This window comes from Beta vulgaris, chromosome 1 (genome assembly GCF_026745355.1).
Source record: "Beta vulgaris subsp. vulgaris cultivar EL10 chromosome 1, EL10.2, whole genome shotgun sequence".
In the NCBI taxonomy this organism is placed as follows: domain Eukaryota; kingdom Viridiplantae; phylum Streptophyta; class Magnoliopsida; order Caryophyllales; family Amaranthaceae; genus Beta; species Beta vulgaris.
This window is the reverse complement of record NC_079202.1, coordinates 50210397-50226913: the sequence shown is the minus strand read 5'-3', so window position 1 is coordinate 50226913 and position 16517 is coordinate 50210397. Positions and strand designations below refer to the sequence as shown.

Genomic DNA, 16517 nt, shown 5'->3' with positions numbered 1-16517 from the left:
AGGTTCAATAAGTTCAGTTCAGATAAGGTCCAATAAGTTAAGGGTCAATAAGTTGAATAGAACGCAACCTAACAATCCAGTTTTTTTGGGCTTAGGCATAAAGGGAGCTCTTGCGTTGTTGGCCTTAATAGGTACTACCATACTAGCTTGTTGGGCTGTTGTTCAGGTTGAGACCCCAACAATATGAGAAAATAATAAAGGATAAAAAAGTTCAATTTTTATCAGCAAAAGTAGTAAAAATAATTTTTAATCAGTAATCTACAATTTCGATTCTCAAAAGAAAAAAAAAAAAAAAACGAGTCCCCTACAAAAAGAGGAAATCTAATAGAGATAGAAATCCAATCAGCTATATCAAATCGCGCGGGAATTATTCTCTCTCCATCTCTATCTCTCTCTCTCACTTCAGTGTACTCCCGCTAAAAACAACCCCAAATTAGATCGAAAAGCCCTAATTTCCGAGAAACCCTAACTCATCCAATTCGCATGGAAAATCCAGCTGATCAACCTGATAAACCGCCGGAAGTGAATGCCGGCGATCTACATTCACCAGATCAGAAAGTTATTCGTCGCCGATTTGTACAGACGACGCTATTTCCTCTTAAACCTCACGCTACCGAAGTCGAAAATTGCGCTCAAAAAGAAGTTAAAAAAGCGGAACAAATTGACGATGATGAGGACGAATTTTGCGGGAGTCAAGGAGGAAAGAAAAAAAGAGGAAGAAAACCAAAAGTAAATACTACGCCTCAGAAACGAAAGTCTAAGAAGCTAAATGATACTAAAGTTGATAATTGTATTCAAAAAGTTGAGGAAATTGGTGAGGGTGATGATGGTGATGTGGAGGAGGTTTGTGGGAGTCAAGGAGGGAAGAGTAAAAGAGGGAGGAAAGTAAAGGGGAATTCTACGCCTCGAAAACGCGGGCCGAAGAAGGTAATTGATTATCATATGGTTTAATGTGGTTGATTTTGTTTGTTGGATTGAATTGACAGTAATTTGTTTAATTTGGGATGATATTATGTTCATAAAATTTCGATTTTTTGGTTGTATGAATGTGGTACGTTAAAACAAAAAAGTATGAAGTTAGTCTAGTAGACTAGTACTGGCTGTTTAATTATTGGGGATAAGGGTTCTGAAACGGAAAAGGAACGGTGATGCGAGCATGGATATCGTATTGACGCATGATTTTAGACTAATTTTATGGTTATCTACTTTGTGATTCTTTCTTATATAGTACTGTTGGATTCATCTGGAGAAAACTGATGTACTTTTTAGAGAAATTAGCTTATATGGGGTTTGAGAGCTTGGACACTGCTTATTAGTAATATTCTATTTCCCCTCCATCTATTGTTTGGGTGTGCAACCACATTGATAAACAATCAATTCAAGTATGAATACTACTTTTTTGGCTCAATTTTCCGGTTTTACCTTATCCAAATGTAGTAGTGTCAGATTTTTCTCGAAAAAGAAAATGTCAATATTATTAAGTGGAATTGTGGAAAGTATGCACTCCTTGTTTATAGATCTCGTGCTATTATTAATTGTATGCTAAATATTGCGAAGCTTTCTCATCCTTTGGATGTGTTTGCAGTTTTTTCCTATTATCTGCTTTCCTGTATATGATTTTGTTTCTCACATGAAAAATGTTACTCATTAATTTACACATCCTTTTACTGAAAAGCAGGCTGCTGTCAACGGAAAAGATGCTTGTGTAGCAATCGATGACACTGAATCTCCATGTGAGTTCCAAAGACCTAATCTTTAAGAACTTTGTTGTCTTTGGTAAGATTTCAATCTGTTGGTCCAACGAGTTTTGTCTGTGCGTTGAGGCCTAACACATGCAGTATAGTGAAATTTTGTTACCTTTGTCTTCTTGGATCTCTTGCTCTAGACTGCAATTTCTATTGTCAGGAGTCCACCACTTACCAGTAGGAACTATGTTTCTGAGATTGCAGTTTTATGCAGTCGAACAGGATGAGGATAGTACAGAGTTTGTGCTGACTTTGCACTTCAAATTTTGGGGTGGTGGGTGTAGGTCTAAGACATGTTGTAAGTGGATATGACCAAGATGTTCTTGTACGGTCTTGGAGGCCACATCATTCACCTACGGCATTTTCGAACAACTCATTATTGGAGTAGTACTCAGCTGGGATGATCACTATTTGGGAGGCTAAGTGATTTGTATTATGTGACCAAGAGTCATTTTGAAGAATAGAATTCCAAGAAAGCATCCCTCATGTTATATACCCAAAATAAATAAGTAGGAAAAAACACTTCTGTTTCGAAACAAAAAGTAGGAAACAATTGCTACACAATCCCATAATACCATTAGTCCTCTCAGGATACGTATTGCCATTTTGCTCAAACCAAACCCTTCAATTATGAAAGGAGTGTACCTCTAAGGCACCTTTTGTGATTTATTCCTTCTGAAAACAATCTGCCTTACCTGCATACTCCAGCAAAGTCGCACATCAAAACCAATATTCCTCTTTTAACACAAGATCCTATACCTCACTGTGTAGGTAGAGTGATGTGAGAATGTGTTATAATTGGGTTCTTATATTGGTAAAAGAAGTAGGTGAAGACGAATACCATATTTTGCACCTTCATAACATAATTATGAGTTAGGAGACAAGTATTTGGTAAGGTGATGCACCTGAATTGTCAGGAGTGTTTGACGCAGAAAGTGTAAATGTTCATAGGAGCTTTAACTGCCCAATTAGAAGCAGCAAAATAGACTGATTTTGTTTTTCCTAGAAGACCTGAACCCTATACGAAAATGGATTAGCTAGTAACTACGATTAGTATCATGACTTCGATCAGAGTATGCATCCATAACAACCCAATAAAGGGGCCACATCATGAAGGTCCCTATCTTGTGGATTACTTGTAATAAAGGTTCGATGCAAATTGCGACCTTCGTAAATCTTAAGCTGTGAAATAGGATCATGGTCTGAAGTGGATATATGGTGAAGTCGAGAAAAATAATGGAATTGGGTACTCTCTTACCGAACTCAAACTTGATCGAAGGGAGAAATAAAGAAGATACCAGTATGGTGAATTCCCATGGGTTTGGCTGGCGAAACCGAGTGGCAACTATAGTGTTGCAGCAATTTGAATGAAGACAAAGCTTACTTGTGGTCACCCTGTGACTTAGAGTGTCACGTTCCATGGGAAACATCTAAAACTGTTATCCACTCTGTTATTCTTGGTTACCACACTGTAATACCCTTGCCTCTTCTCCTCTAGCATTTAACTAGAATAAATTCTGTATTCATCTCTCTAACTTCCTAGGTACTCCGACAGGCACATTAAAGAGATACAGGTAGAAAAGAGGATTATTGTTGGACAAAGATACACATGCAATTAGTCTCTCCTCTAGAGAATAATAAACTTCTTTCTAAATTTCTAACTATCTAATCTCGTAAAGATCTTCTTAATCACTATATCAATAGAAGTGAATCCTGGGATTTACCCCTAAAGCTATCTAAGGCTCCTATTAGGAAGACTTTAACGTCTAAACCATACAAGCCACCAAGGAATCAATGTTATTTAGACTAGGAGTCATATTAAGCACAAAGATGGTGCCATATGAAGATTTATGAAAGCTTAACTAAAGCTGAACCACCTAAACAAGAGCATGTTATTGAACTTAACAATGTTTTAGGAGGAGAGAATAATATTATTTGCAAGCTCTTAAAGTTACAGATCTTCTCAGGACTTCTTTTTTTTTGTCTTTTTCCTTTTCCCATCTACAAGATACCAATCATACCAAAGTTTCCTAGAGGAATCCTTTTATTTTTGGAAAAAGTGACGTTATGGGGCTCAACTATGAGCAGTTATTTTTAATAGGTTCTAAACTTCTAACTATCCGTAATCCAATGTAGGTCCCAACTTTGAAGAGTCACGTGACTCCCCGCTCCTCCTTCTATACCTCTATCACTTTTCTTCTTCCTTTGCCTTAGCCTAGTGTACCTCTACTCTCTAGCTGGAAAAATTCCACCCAAAAGAACCCATCCTTGTTGCACCATAACCACAACTCTTTACGCAACAATCTCGTAAAAAAACTGCTCCTCTTTTTGACTAGTAAACTGCCCAGTTTACATATTCATTTTCCATAAGTTAATGTGGTTGTCATGATCCACTCACTTTTGAGTTTTGACTATACAAAGTCTATGAAATAAATCTGCCACCATCATTTATTAGGCAATTAATTTATTGATTTTTTGTTTATTATGTAACTAATCACTTAGATTTAGAACTAAATTAGCGCAGTCATACAAGCAAATTGGTGCTCGGAATTTGAATTTGCACAGTATCAAAGTTCCACAACATACAAGGCATATCGGTGCTAAAAAAGAATCGTTGAAGCAAATACTCTGGTTGAATGGAGGGGAACATCCCACCCAAAGATTTTTCAAAATTCATACGAATCCAACCAAGTTTAGAATTCACTACAGATTTAGCTAAACTAGTTATACTGTCATGTAAACCCAAGATACGCTAACTAGAACAATCTTCAAATCTTCTCTTTGAAATAACTGCAAAAAGGTAGCACAACTTCGATTACTGTCGCATAACTTCAAAACGGCAGCGATCTGACGGCTAGAGGAGAGAGAGTGATTTGTGCAAGGGAGGAGAGGGAGTGCGAAGGAGGTGCTAAAACGGGGAGAACCTCCTCCAGTCCTCCTTCAACCTTTCCGGCGGTAGTTAATGGAGTTTAATGTGTTGGTTAAGAATATATTGGTTGAGAATGGAGGAAGAAGACAAGGGGGGGGGGGGTAAAATGCTACACTTCAATTAACATGGGACCCTTTCGCATAAATGACTGTCTCAGCCAGTCATTGGTAAACTAGGCCCACAGAAAAATAAGTCATGCAATATTTGGACCAGCCGCTGGATTATTGATAGTTAGGACCTATTAAAGACAACCGCTCATAGTTGATCCCCATAATGTCATTTTTCCTTTATTTTTGTTGTAGGGGGGGGGGGTGTGAAAAATTATTGAACTGGGTAACATATTCTATTATTCTAATGCCATTTTTCCTTAAGATTGTAGAAACCCTATAGACTACTTTCTTCTTTCAAATAAAGTTAAGACATGAGTAACTATCTGTAGAGATAGGTATCCTGAGGAGTGATATATGACGAAATACACACACGCTGATATTTGGACCTATTTATCTCTCCAGCTGGTTTCTTCAATATACCGCAGGTTATGGAGCTAACTAATATTTGGATGTTATCTCTTTTTGGCTTGCTGCACAAGAAACTTGAGAAAGCACCAGACTTAAATTGCATCATGTACATCTGACATCATCTGCATTGAATGGAAGGCGAACCCCCCCCCCCCCCCCAAATTTTTAATAACATCTTTTTTGTTAGTTCAGCTAGGAGAACACCCAGTGTTAAGATCTTTTAGGAGTTTGATTTTGACTAGGACTGCAAAGACTTTTGGCATCATGTAAATTCCTTTTCCCATTTCTTGAGTAAATATCTTTTGATTTTCCTTTCATGACTGAAGGTGATGGAAGCCCTCAACAGCTGAAAGCGAAGCAACGTGTTTCAACAAGAAATGGAAGGACTAATGGTGATAAGGCAGTATCCATGTCAAAAATTTCAACTCATCCAGTAGCTACCCAGCAATCTTCACAGCCTGTTCCCGATCTTTGGCTGGAGGCTAAAAAGATGGCTGAGGTTAGCTTTATGCTTCATCGATCTACTTTCTTCCTTAGGCTTGGATATGTATTTACTTTCTGATTTTTGATATCACATGGCAATTTATGTTGGTTGCCTATGTTTCATATGATAAATTAGCTCAGTTCTTGTTTGCTGGAGTGCTATTTGCCACTCATAGTTTGTCGAGCTATATATACAGTAGAACCAGTCTTAAAAGGATCTGTCCTTTCTAACCTTTATATTTATTTAAATATTATTCTAATGCCTGTGTCGCCTTTGTTCAGGAGAATTCACGGATATTTGCTGGAAAACAGATACATCCCTTTTTCTGCTCCAGGAAGGCGGGAAAGAAAGACTTGGAGATAATTGAGTTGGAGAATATAGAGTGCTTGAATAAAGGGAAGGAGAGAAATGCTGAGATTGGTCCTATTCATGTGTTTGAAAGTGTTAAGGTATGAAGGCATGTAGTGCTAGATGAATGGTTCTAATATGCTTCTTCGCACAATCTCCCTTCCGTTTGATGCTAGTGTCTCCTACTGTGCTGAAGACAACTTTTTTTCTTTCTCACATTGGGTTATACTCCTACAGGAGGATTTAGATTCTATTGATTGGAGTAATTGGACCTTTGATGACGGGATCTTCAGCAAGACAACTTGTATTCAAGGAAGGGAAATCTCTTCCTCTAATGACACTGTTGGCTCCTTAAATTACGATAATAATAACGGTTCAAATCCTCCCACAACATCACTACTTCTGAAGGATGATTCATTAGCCCAACTTCGTGGTACCAATGAAAACTCTTTTTTATTATCAAGGTCCATTTCTCCTATTATTGTTGATGAAGAAGTGGAACCATATGGCCCGTTGAAGAACTTTAAAAATGTGAGTATACTACAATAGAAAGCAGTTTTTGTAATTATATTTAATAAGACCTCTCTTTGATCTGCACTTTGCTTGCTGTTCTCACTTAGTGTTGCTATGCTAGGACTTTGAATTGAGCAAAGCTTATATCCATGGCGATGTCGGTTATGTCAGCTCACATTTTGAGCAGCAAAATTCTCCACAGGACAGGTGGTCTGCTTCTCTTTCTTTATAGATTCCAGTAGAGACTTCCAGTTTGATTTATAGCTACAATGAGGATCTATATGTCACTACTGTAGGAAATTCCCTTCTTCATCGAGCTTAGATTACTTTTACTAGTGTTTTGTAGCTCCTAAATCTCTTTATGTGTCTATGTACTGTTTGTTATATTTCTCTTATATGAAACCAACAACTTTACCAGGAGTATACATGTTTACTTTGACTAGTAGAAAGTTTAGCAGCTATATCAAGGAGGCCCATATCGTAAACAATTTAGTTACAATAGTACTAAAGTCGAATTGATGATAGAAAAAACCATACACTGTAGAAGCATCTTTAAGAAGCTGCAACAGTAAAGGGGACAGTAGAATAACAAGGAAGAGAGGGTGGGGTGTCATGGTACAAACTCCATATCAGGAAAGACTAAATGCTAGAAGGTGATTGCTTATTGGTTGTCCTTAGGAACTTTAAACTAAGCTCAACATGTTTGTTTTGTCTCCTAGATGTGTATGTATTTAAGAGTGCTAATAAAATGCTTAAGACCTTTGGCTGCTGTTGTCCCTCTGATATTGTCTCAATTTCTTCACTTAGTTTTCATGCTAAGCCACTACCCTTGACCAACAAATTTGATATAATCTGATATAGATATAGTGTTGTTCTCTTTGACATTTTGGGCATTTTATTGATGTTGAAAAGTTTTTATTATTCTTTAAGAAGCAATGTTCTGATTGAAGGGTATGACCCTTAAACCAAAACCTAACTGAAGTCTTTGACATGCAGAATTATGTCATACTATCGTAGTCGTGGTAATTGCCCAGAGAATAGCTTGTGGACAAACAAATATCATCCAGAAAAGGCATTGGAGGTCTGGCATTTAATCTATATCTTTCCTTCTGAGAATTAATTGAATTCATTAGATATGTAAAGTTTTTTTGCAGAATAACTCTTGCTGTATTTCATATTTGTTTCACTTGATTTAAGGGCTAAAATCTTCATTTGGTATGGAAAAAACTCTCTTATCTCCTTTGATAACATTGGCAGGTTTGTGGTAATAGTGAGGCTGTGAAGTTCATAAATGACTGGCTACGCCTTTGGCATTCAACAGATTTTCGTTTCAGCAAGAGTTCTTATTCTACTGACAAGAGTTTGATGAAAGATGATTCATATGATACATATGACAGCGATTCGGATGCTGAAAATGCAGAGGCATCTGGCTTGAAAAACGTTCTTTTGGTAACAGGACCTGTTGGGGTATGTCCCTCTTCACTATGAACTCTATGTTTTAGTGTGGTATCCGTATGACATGTTTAACCTCAGCCCATATTGCTTTTTTTTTGCTGAAATTTCTTCGTATGACATAGCCATTCTCTTCCATGCCGTTTGGTCCATTCCAGTTCTTACATGTCCTCATGCTCAAAGGATAGTTAAATAACTTAGTTCCAGTTCAGATTTTGTATATGTCTGTCATTTGGAGCTTCTGTCTACTATATTCAAAGAGTTACTAGAAGTAACTATAGAACTTTCCTCAAAAAAAAAAAGTAACTATAGAACCAATAAGCAGCAGTGCTTCCTCTCTATTGTCTTTGCTTTGACAATTTAGCTAATAAATCATAAAGAATACTAGTGTAGGCACAAAGGCAATGTACATATGATCCATATTCCATAGTCAGTCTGTTAGTCTTTCATGGTTGCAGCTACATGCATCTCTCCTCATTGTGGCAGCGATGGGATCCACATGCATACTCTTCTGTATTAGTATTTCCTTTTGCTGGAATAGTTCTATTTTCTGTACTTTTGATGTTGGATAGATTCTAATTATCTATGCAAAAGTGGAACTTTCCAAGAACATAGAGAGCACCACCTGAACACAACATATCATATGATATAATTAATAACATCCATTTCTAAACATAAGGCGTGCATGCTTCTTCAAAAGTTTCTTTGGCTACTGATATCTTTATAACTATGGCAGATAAAAATCGTTTTATTAAATTTATCTTACAGAAAATACATAAAAATCGTAACATGTTCATTCTCTCTCTGCATGATCCTTTTCTGCTGGCTTATGGATTATTATATATAAGTCTGAAGTTATTCTTATGTTGAAGCCAATTTGAAGTTATTTTACTGAGGTACATTAAATACGGTTTTACTAAGTTCTTTGTTTTGGCATGCAGAGTGGAAAATCGGCTGCCATTTATGCTTGTGCAAAAGAGCAAGGCTTCCAAGTCATTGAGGTACATATATTGTTATCTTGTTGGCAAGTTAATCTATGTCGCTACATGTGAAGGTTTGAAATCTAGTCGCAATTTGAGTCAACTAGCTTTGTATTTTCACGCTTACTTTATTCCTGATGCTTGAGGGTACAAAAATTTATAAAATATAGCTCTCTGTTAGTGCAATGGATCAATTTGCTGACTTTCCTACGGATACTTGTTAAGAAAGTCTCATGTTCTGATAATTCTCAACACCACTATGCTGCACACGTGGTAGTAGCATGCTGGTTCTTCTAATACTAGCCAAGAGAGACTTAGGCTGTTGGTTGTAGATTCTTAAAAGGCCATCATATTCTGAAGCATGTCTAGTAAACGGTGAATGTAGATAGTGGGCGAGGAAGTCATTAATTGCCCTTTGCTGTTTACCTAGAATTCTTTTTGTCCAGGCATCCAATGTAAAAGCTGCTAACGCGTCTGCATAATGGCAATGGCCCATGGTCTTTTCCATTTTCATATTTGCATATTGTTAAGATTGGCAAACATGGTCTTTTCCATTTCCCGTATTTGATACTGATATCGTGGTTTTTCTTCGTATACGATGTTTTGTGACAGAGTACATTGAGTAAAAAAGACCTCATCTTTCTGGTTTGTTTTAAAGTGAAATATGCAGGCAATTGATAGATATAAATTTCTCTCATCTATTCTTTCCACGATAGGCTCAATCCTTTTTGTATTTGTAGTCTGTACACACTAGAGCAGGAGGGATAAGGTTGTCTACATTTGTATTTCCATATATCTTGCCAATGGCAAACTTTTGTCCGGGATGTTACTGACTACTTAGACTTGGACAGCACTGATACAGTTTTTTGGTTGCTTAGTCAAGTTATATTATCTATTTCAAGGTTAATGCATCAGACTGGAGAAATGGAGCTCTTCTCAAGCAAAAATTTGGAGAGGCTGTAGAATCGCATTGGATCAAGCGGTTGGTCTTAACTCTTAATTGCTCATTGGCTTGAAATCGTTTACGAGATATCTGACTCAATCTCCTGACACTGACTATTTGTGCTGTCCAGGTCCAAAGAAAGTCCTATAAGTAAGCTCAAAATAAAGTCTTCACCTGTACCCACAAATGAAGCATTACCACAAGATCTGAACAATGACGTAGTTGAAGTGATATCTCTATTAGAAGAGGAAGAATATGTGGGTGATGTTGGAGGTCAAAAACTCGGTAGTGGTAGACTTTCTTGTGATAAAGGTGACATCAAAACCTTAATACTTTTCGAGGATGTGGATGTTACTTTATGCGATGATCGTGGCTTTATTTCCACCATACAACAACTTGCTAGTACAGGAAAGCGGCCCATGATATTGACGAGTAATAGTAAGGGATTACTGATGAAGATGATTTATAACAAACTAATCAACATGCATTATATTTCTGAAATGTTCTTTAGATTATTCGGTTGTGAACTAATTCACAGTAAACAATTTCAGATGAAAGCCCACTGCTGCCAGACAATTTGGAAAGAGAAGAAGTGTGTTTCACAATGCCATCATTAAAGGAGCTTGCCCACCATATCCACCTGGTCTGATCTTAACAGCATCTGCCTTTTACGTATCACCTTTTTGGTTGGAATTTTTTCTTCCCGACCACTCGACTAATCTTCTCATTGATGTCTTGTTCTACAGGTTTCTTCTGCTGAAGAAGCCAACATACAGCCTGACCTTATTGAGAGATGTGTTGAATTTTGCGGAGGGGACATCCGTAAGACTTTGCTGCATCTTCAATTTTGGTGCCAGAGTAAAGAATGCAATAAAAGTAAGATGGTTTCTGTGTAATATTTCAAGGGCCTTTTTTCCCCCTTTTTGCAGAGCACGTGGTTTTTCTTTTCTAACCCCCCACCTCCGCTGTGGGTTTGTCTTTTGTGTGTGTGTGTGTGTGGGGGGGGGGGGTTAGAAACTCTCTTTCTTTCTTCTTGGATCGGGAGATCGTTTTTCCAGGAAGGCTTTCGAGTTTGCATTCTCATCCCACATGAACCCACGATGCTGAACCTCAGCAAGTTTGACTGAGAATTGTCTCTGCTTCTTCTACAAGTTTTATTAGCCTGGATAACTAATAATTTCAGTAACAAAATCATCTCTACTTTGACTTTGTCTTTACTAGAATAGTTAGCTTGATGCATCTCGGCAAATTGTAAATCTTATATTAAATCAACTCTTGGCTCTTAGGAAGTTGTGGAGACCACTTTTATTACCAACCCAAGGTGTTGTTTGGTTGAATATAGGAAGTTATGTAGTACTTCCTAGGAGATTGTTTTCCCTTGAAGTTCCAATTCCAAGGAAGTGGTGAAAATTGTTTGGTTACTCATGGGAAGTTCTACTCACCTAGGTTCCCCTAGATAAGCAACTTCCTCCATTTTGTGGGAAACATTTTTGCTAAGCAAATAACCTCACCTTATTTTACTTCCTAGATATCTTTATGTCAACCAAACAACCTCAGTTGTACTGATTTTTTATGGACATACTTAGTTTGTTCCATTAGTTAGGATCAGGATCAACGCATGAGGTAGTTGAATCTCTCTGATATCCTATCATGTTTCTTCTTCATTCATCATTAAGCTTCTCTTGATCCAAAATGTTGCTCGAAATATTTGTTGAGGGATTGTTGAAAATTCACATACCTTTTGAATGGCAGTGATGTTGCATGTATAAGCATACACAAAGACACACTTACACACATATGACAACTTGAAATGAGAGAAGACTTCTATCATTTTATGTCATTCTTTTGATTGTTTGGGATTTTTTTGTGGTGTGCCCTTTTTGAATTGCAGATTCATTGATAATATTTTATCTGTAGGTACAACTTTTTTGAATTGCAGATACAAATTCTTCTTAAATTTCTTTGTGATGGAATCATGTACCTCACTCTTAACATGAATGTGTGCTAAATTTGATATAATGAAGGCTTTAGAATAATGATGAACTGTAGTTTGAAAGTGATGTACCCTAATCAAATAAATAATGTATCTGCAATTCAAAAATAATGCATCTGTCTCCTTTTCATTTAGTAAAGTGACTTCTCATTGCATATACCGTTTTTTTTAAAAAGAATTTCTCTCAGATTAGTTTTATAAATGTATCAGATGGACAAATGCGAAGCATATCTCCGATGTTCAATCTTGAAGCTGGGCACTGTATATTGCCTAAACTGATCCCTTGGGAGTTACCCTCTTTACTGTCTGAATTTGTTGAAGCAGAAGTTGCCAAATTTTTCAGCAGAATGGAAGAAAATTATAGCCTCTTAGGAGTGATTGAGGAAGAAGAGGTAGGGAATCCCAGTATACAGAATAAACTAGATTATATAGGTGAAACAACTAGCATTGAGGCAAAGAAGGAAGCAATTTTAAAAGGAAACTGCTATATGCATGTAGACAATGATGTAATACCAGGAAGCAATGCGTGTGAGTTCTCTAATTCTTCAGGCTCTCCAGTAGCATTTGTTCGTCGTAATACCCGCAGAAAATCAGACACCATGCTTTCAGATTCTGAAGATGAGATCTGTAATCATGGGAATCCTGCTGTTGCATATGGTTTGTCCAGTGATAATAATACTCTTTTTCCTGGTGTTCGTTCTGACTTTCCAGTCCTTAATTTGGCATCAGAGGGTATATCAAATGGGTTTGGTGAACAATTACTTCATCCTGAAGCAACAGACTCACAAGCAGCCCGGCATCAGTCTGCAAAAACAGCACACAGTAACCACATCAACTTTATTGCTGCGGGAAACCCATGTAATCAATTAATTGACCCTTTTGTACTCACCACAGAGGCAAAGCATCAGCATCTAGATTTTGTACTTGCAAGCTGCAGTAGTTTTGGGCAAGCCAATGGCTCTTTGAACCTGTTGAATGAAAACCTGCCAGTACATACTGGAGATGGAAATATGATAATGGACATGAACCAATTCCCAGCTGTAGATGATGAGAAGTTTCTTTCTTTGTCCAACTCTAGAAAACAGTCAGTTGATGAACCCGTTCATTTTGGAGAGGTAAATGGAGACGAAATAGCCAAATTAGGGACGGGACATGCAGCAGATCTGTGTTTAAACCCATTCAGAAAGCAGGTACAGCAATGTGAAGGGACAAGTATTCCAGTAAAGAGATGCCTGTTTCCACAATCAGCACATGCTGATTCCGTTCATGGTTCACTAGGAACTCCAAGTAATCAATCTACTGGCCAACTCATTCAATGCACAGAGGCTAGCATGGTAGGACCTCATCATTGGCATCTTCAGATGGGAACTTTAAATCATGATAGTCAGGTAGCTGATGCCGCCTCTTTGAACCCAGTGTTGGACCAGTTACTTTGCTGTAGTCATGCAAATATAGACAACAGTGAGCAGCAACTTCCAGAAACAGAAAATTCCAATCCTCTCTGCTATACAGCACTGGGTGACTCTTTAAACTCTTTAAATGACAAGCTTTTTCATTTTGTCGAGGCTAAGGAAAAGGAAATTGAGCACGAACAACCACAGGCAGGTGATAGAAATCATGGCAGCTGTGTAGCTGCAGACGGTCCCTTGCTACAACTGAGCGACCAAAATTCTGGAATAGTAAAACCAGAGAAAATCCAGCAGCAACATGCACAAATTGCTGACCTCAGTCCTGCTAAATGTTTACAACTAGATGGTTCTTTGAAACGAATGAGTGAACAATTAGATGATGAACAAGAAAAGGCAGAAAATGTCCAACATCATTTACCTGATACGGCTATCGTGGATGTGATGAGTTGGCCAGCAGTCAACAATTGTATGAACCCATTAGATGGGAGAATACAAAATTTTTTTGAGAAAAAAGCAGAGGAGCTCCAGTGCCAATATTCTGATGCCACAAATGTTAATAATGTGATTGATCCGTGCCAATCAATTGACATGTCCTACGTACCAGAGTCAACGTTTGTTCCAGAGACTGAAATCAATGATGGAACAGAGTGTCTGTCAGGAGCAGATGTGATGGAAATTGTGTCTCCAGTTGCAACTAACAATGTTCACTCATCTATCCTTGGGCATCAAGCTTCTGAGTATAAGCTCTGTGGTATAGACTTAAATATGAATGCGGGGGATGAGGAGATGGGAGATACTCATAGTGAAAATGATCATATTGAGGCCAGCACGTCTGGGTGTCCGGTGATGGATGAGTGCAGTCGTATGGATTTTTGCAAGAGATCCAGGATCGTTAGGAGCTCTGCATTGGAAGTAATAAGTTCTGTACAGAAAAGGTGGAACGAACTTCGGCAGAGAGGTATGGGGCAGTACTCTATCTCTGAACATCAAAACGCTTTTGAAGTTGTGGACCTGTGTTATAGAATGAGCAATTTAATTTCAGAGGGTGATATTTTACTTCGCGATCGTGAATTCCTAATAAATGTAAGCATCTCATTTTATCTTAGCTTTACTTTTCTTCTCACTTTCTGTTTGTCGTCTGTTCATCTATGACAATTTGTTTATGGTGGCAGGATTTATCAGGTCAGGAGACAGGTCTTAGTCAGGATACTTATACCTTTGACTGGCATGATCTTGCTCAGGTGGCATATTCATTTGCAGAATATGGCTATTTCTTGTATGCGAAAGATATTGATGCTTTACAATCAAAGATGGGTCCAGCCAACAAGCTGAATCTGGGTTGGGAGATGCTTCTGTCAACTAGTAATTCAATGGCGTTAGGAAAACTACTCCGCCTAAATAGGAGTCAATTTTCATTGGCTGATATGAGCATAAAGCAGGCAGTAACGAAAGTTTATGCTTCACTCACAAGGTCAGAACATGAACTTTATGATATGCTTGGGTTGTGATTGGTGCACTACATAGTTTAAAACTTGTAATCAGTCGGTACCAATTCGATATTGTTGAAGCACAAGTTTATCATATGAATCTGGTGCCATGTTCAGCTACATAACCACTCATGAATTTCTTAATAGCTGGTGTTTTATTGGTGCCGTAAAGTTACATATGGTGGTCAGCAAAAGACAGTCAAAGCTCTTTAAGTTTCCATATTTTTGTAGTATTTGTGCCTGCTATATCCTGTTTACAAACTTGTATCATGAATTTATTTTGTAAAAAAAGTTATCGTATATTTACTCTGCGCTGTGGCCTGTTGCAGAGAAAAGAAGATGTGCTTACAGCATATTGTTCAGTCAGTAGTTCCTTTGAGATCTTACTTGACAGTGAGAGGAAATGCACTCCATGAATATCTTTCTTCTTTGGCTCACATTTCGAGATTAGAGGATTCCCGTTTGGCTGAATCTGCTGCGAAGACAAAACGAAGAAGGTAAGTTACTGTTGTGAATCATGCATGTCAATGGTTATATGCCTTTATTTTTTATAGGCGCTACAATTGAACTAAATTATGTGCTCTGCAGGGTGCGTGTGGCTAAGAATTATTTAAGTAGTGGCGGGCTAGATTTGTCGCAGGACGATATCTCAAAGCTGAATGAGTATGATCTATATCGAAGTGATTTATCTAAATCGACAAAGTGAAATTCTAGGTAGAAAACATCAGTATATGATTGGTATTTAAGGTAATTGCTAATTATTCTTTCACAAGATAGCTATTGTAGATAAAATAAGCTTGATGCCGATCCTTTAATTTTGTTTCTATAAAGTTCGAGGTCTAACTTGTTGTAAATGTTCTTTATTAATCATAGTATTTAATTACAGTAGCCTGAGCCTGAGGCATTGCTGTTGTCTGTTGAAACCAAAGCACTAGGAACATGATAGTTAATCTTCTCAAGAGTCAAGATCCTGCTTCTCTTGGTCAGTTTCAATGATTCTGATATATGAAGAGAAGTGAAATTCCTTGGGCTTCTTTTTTATAGCCCCATATATCTGTTTGTAATGAAGTTAAAAAGAATTTATGCCTATGCCAAAATTTTCCCTACATAATACTACTAGATTAAGAAAATGTTACTATTCATCATCTTGGAAAATATTTTCATTAATATCGTCAACATCGAACTGGGACACAATTTTTTTTTTTTAATTTGGCTCATCCAAAATCGCTACTCCAATTGATAGTTAAATTTAGCCGTTGATTCAATTAGCGGTTCATTAATGAAAATAGCTAATTCGATTAGTGGTTATCTTCTAACGAACAAAACAAAAGTCCACTGCCCCATTTTAGTCAGTCTTAACTTCCATAGCTTCTCTCTTCCGTGAAGTTAAATCTTATTTACTTTTGCCACAAAAAGATGCTTGTTAGCCAGATTGGACACTGCGGTGCTTGGTTGTTGCCATCGGATCACAATTCTCTCTCTTATACCTTTGCATCGTCTGTCCTAGATTTGTAAGATCTTTTTATAAAGCTTTCGATTGTAAGTTGAGAATTGGGCTAAATTTGGACCTTGCTAGAAAATGTAAGCATGGTTTCTTTCTTCTTAGATATAGCTAATGATAAAAAATTACAATTTGTGTTGACCGTGAATGCAAATGGTGGTTTATGAATTTGGAACGCTAATCTAAATAGCATTTTTTTTGTATGTAGTAATCGC

The 16517-nt window shown here is 37.5% G+C and overlaps 1 protein-coding gene across 3 annotated transcripts; it reads left to right on the top strand.

The window, feature by feature from the left end:
* The first annotated feature begins 128 nt into the window (after window positions 1-128).
* Window positions 129-15689, top strand: LOC104891151 (hypothetical protein). Of its 3 annotated transcripts, none has more exons than XM_010676810.4 (17): window positions 139-927; window positions 1679-1733; window positions 5519-5691; window positions 5958-6125; window positions 6262-6555; window positions 6659-6744; window positions 7534-7618; window positions 7795-8004; window positions 8931-8990; window positions 9872-9951; window positions 10043-10350; window positions 10464-10555; window positions 10659-10788; window positions 12116-14397; window positions 14487-14785; window positions 15131-15298; window positions 15390-15689. In XM_010676810.4, exons 1-17 carry the CDS (start codon window positions 484-486, stop codon window positions 15505-15507), a joined length of 5052 nt encoding a protein of 1683 aa, XP_010675112.1. In that variant the 5' UTR covers window positions 139-483; the 3' UTR covers window positions 15508-15689. The 3 variants fall into 3 exon arrangements, with proteins under 3 accessions (XP_057250076.1, XP_010675112.1, XP_057250078.1); XM_057394095.1 differs by having other exon boundaries at window positions 786-927; window positions 1679-1776; XM_057394093.1 differs by lacking the exons at window positions 15131-15298; window positions 15390-15689 and having other exon boundaries at window positions 129-927; window positions 14497-14785.
* The last annotated feature ends 828 nt before the right edge of the window (window positions 15690-16517 follow it).

What these genes read in the sequence shown, in the direction of transcription:
- LOC104891151 (XM_010676810.4), top strand. Translation starts at nt 484, where the DNA reads ATGGAAAATCCAGCTGATCAACCTGATAAACCGCCGGAAGTGAATGCC. An exon ending in TGGTAACAGGACCTGTTGGG is followed by an intron (nt 8,005 to 8,930) that starts GTATGTCCCTCT and finishes TTTGGCATGCAG; the next exon opens with AGTGGAAAATCGGCTGCCAT. An exon ending in GCGAAGACAAAACGAAGAAG is followed by an intron (nt 15,299 to 15,389) that starts GTAAGTTACTGT and finishes TGTGCTCTGCAG; the next exon opens with GGTGCGTGTGGCTAAGAATT.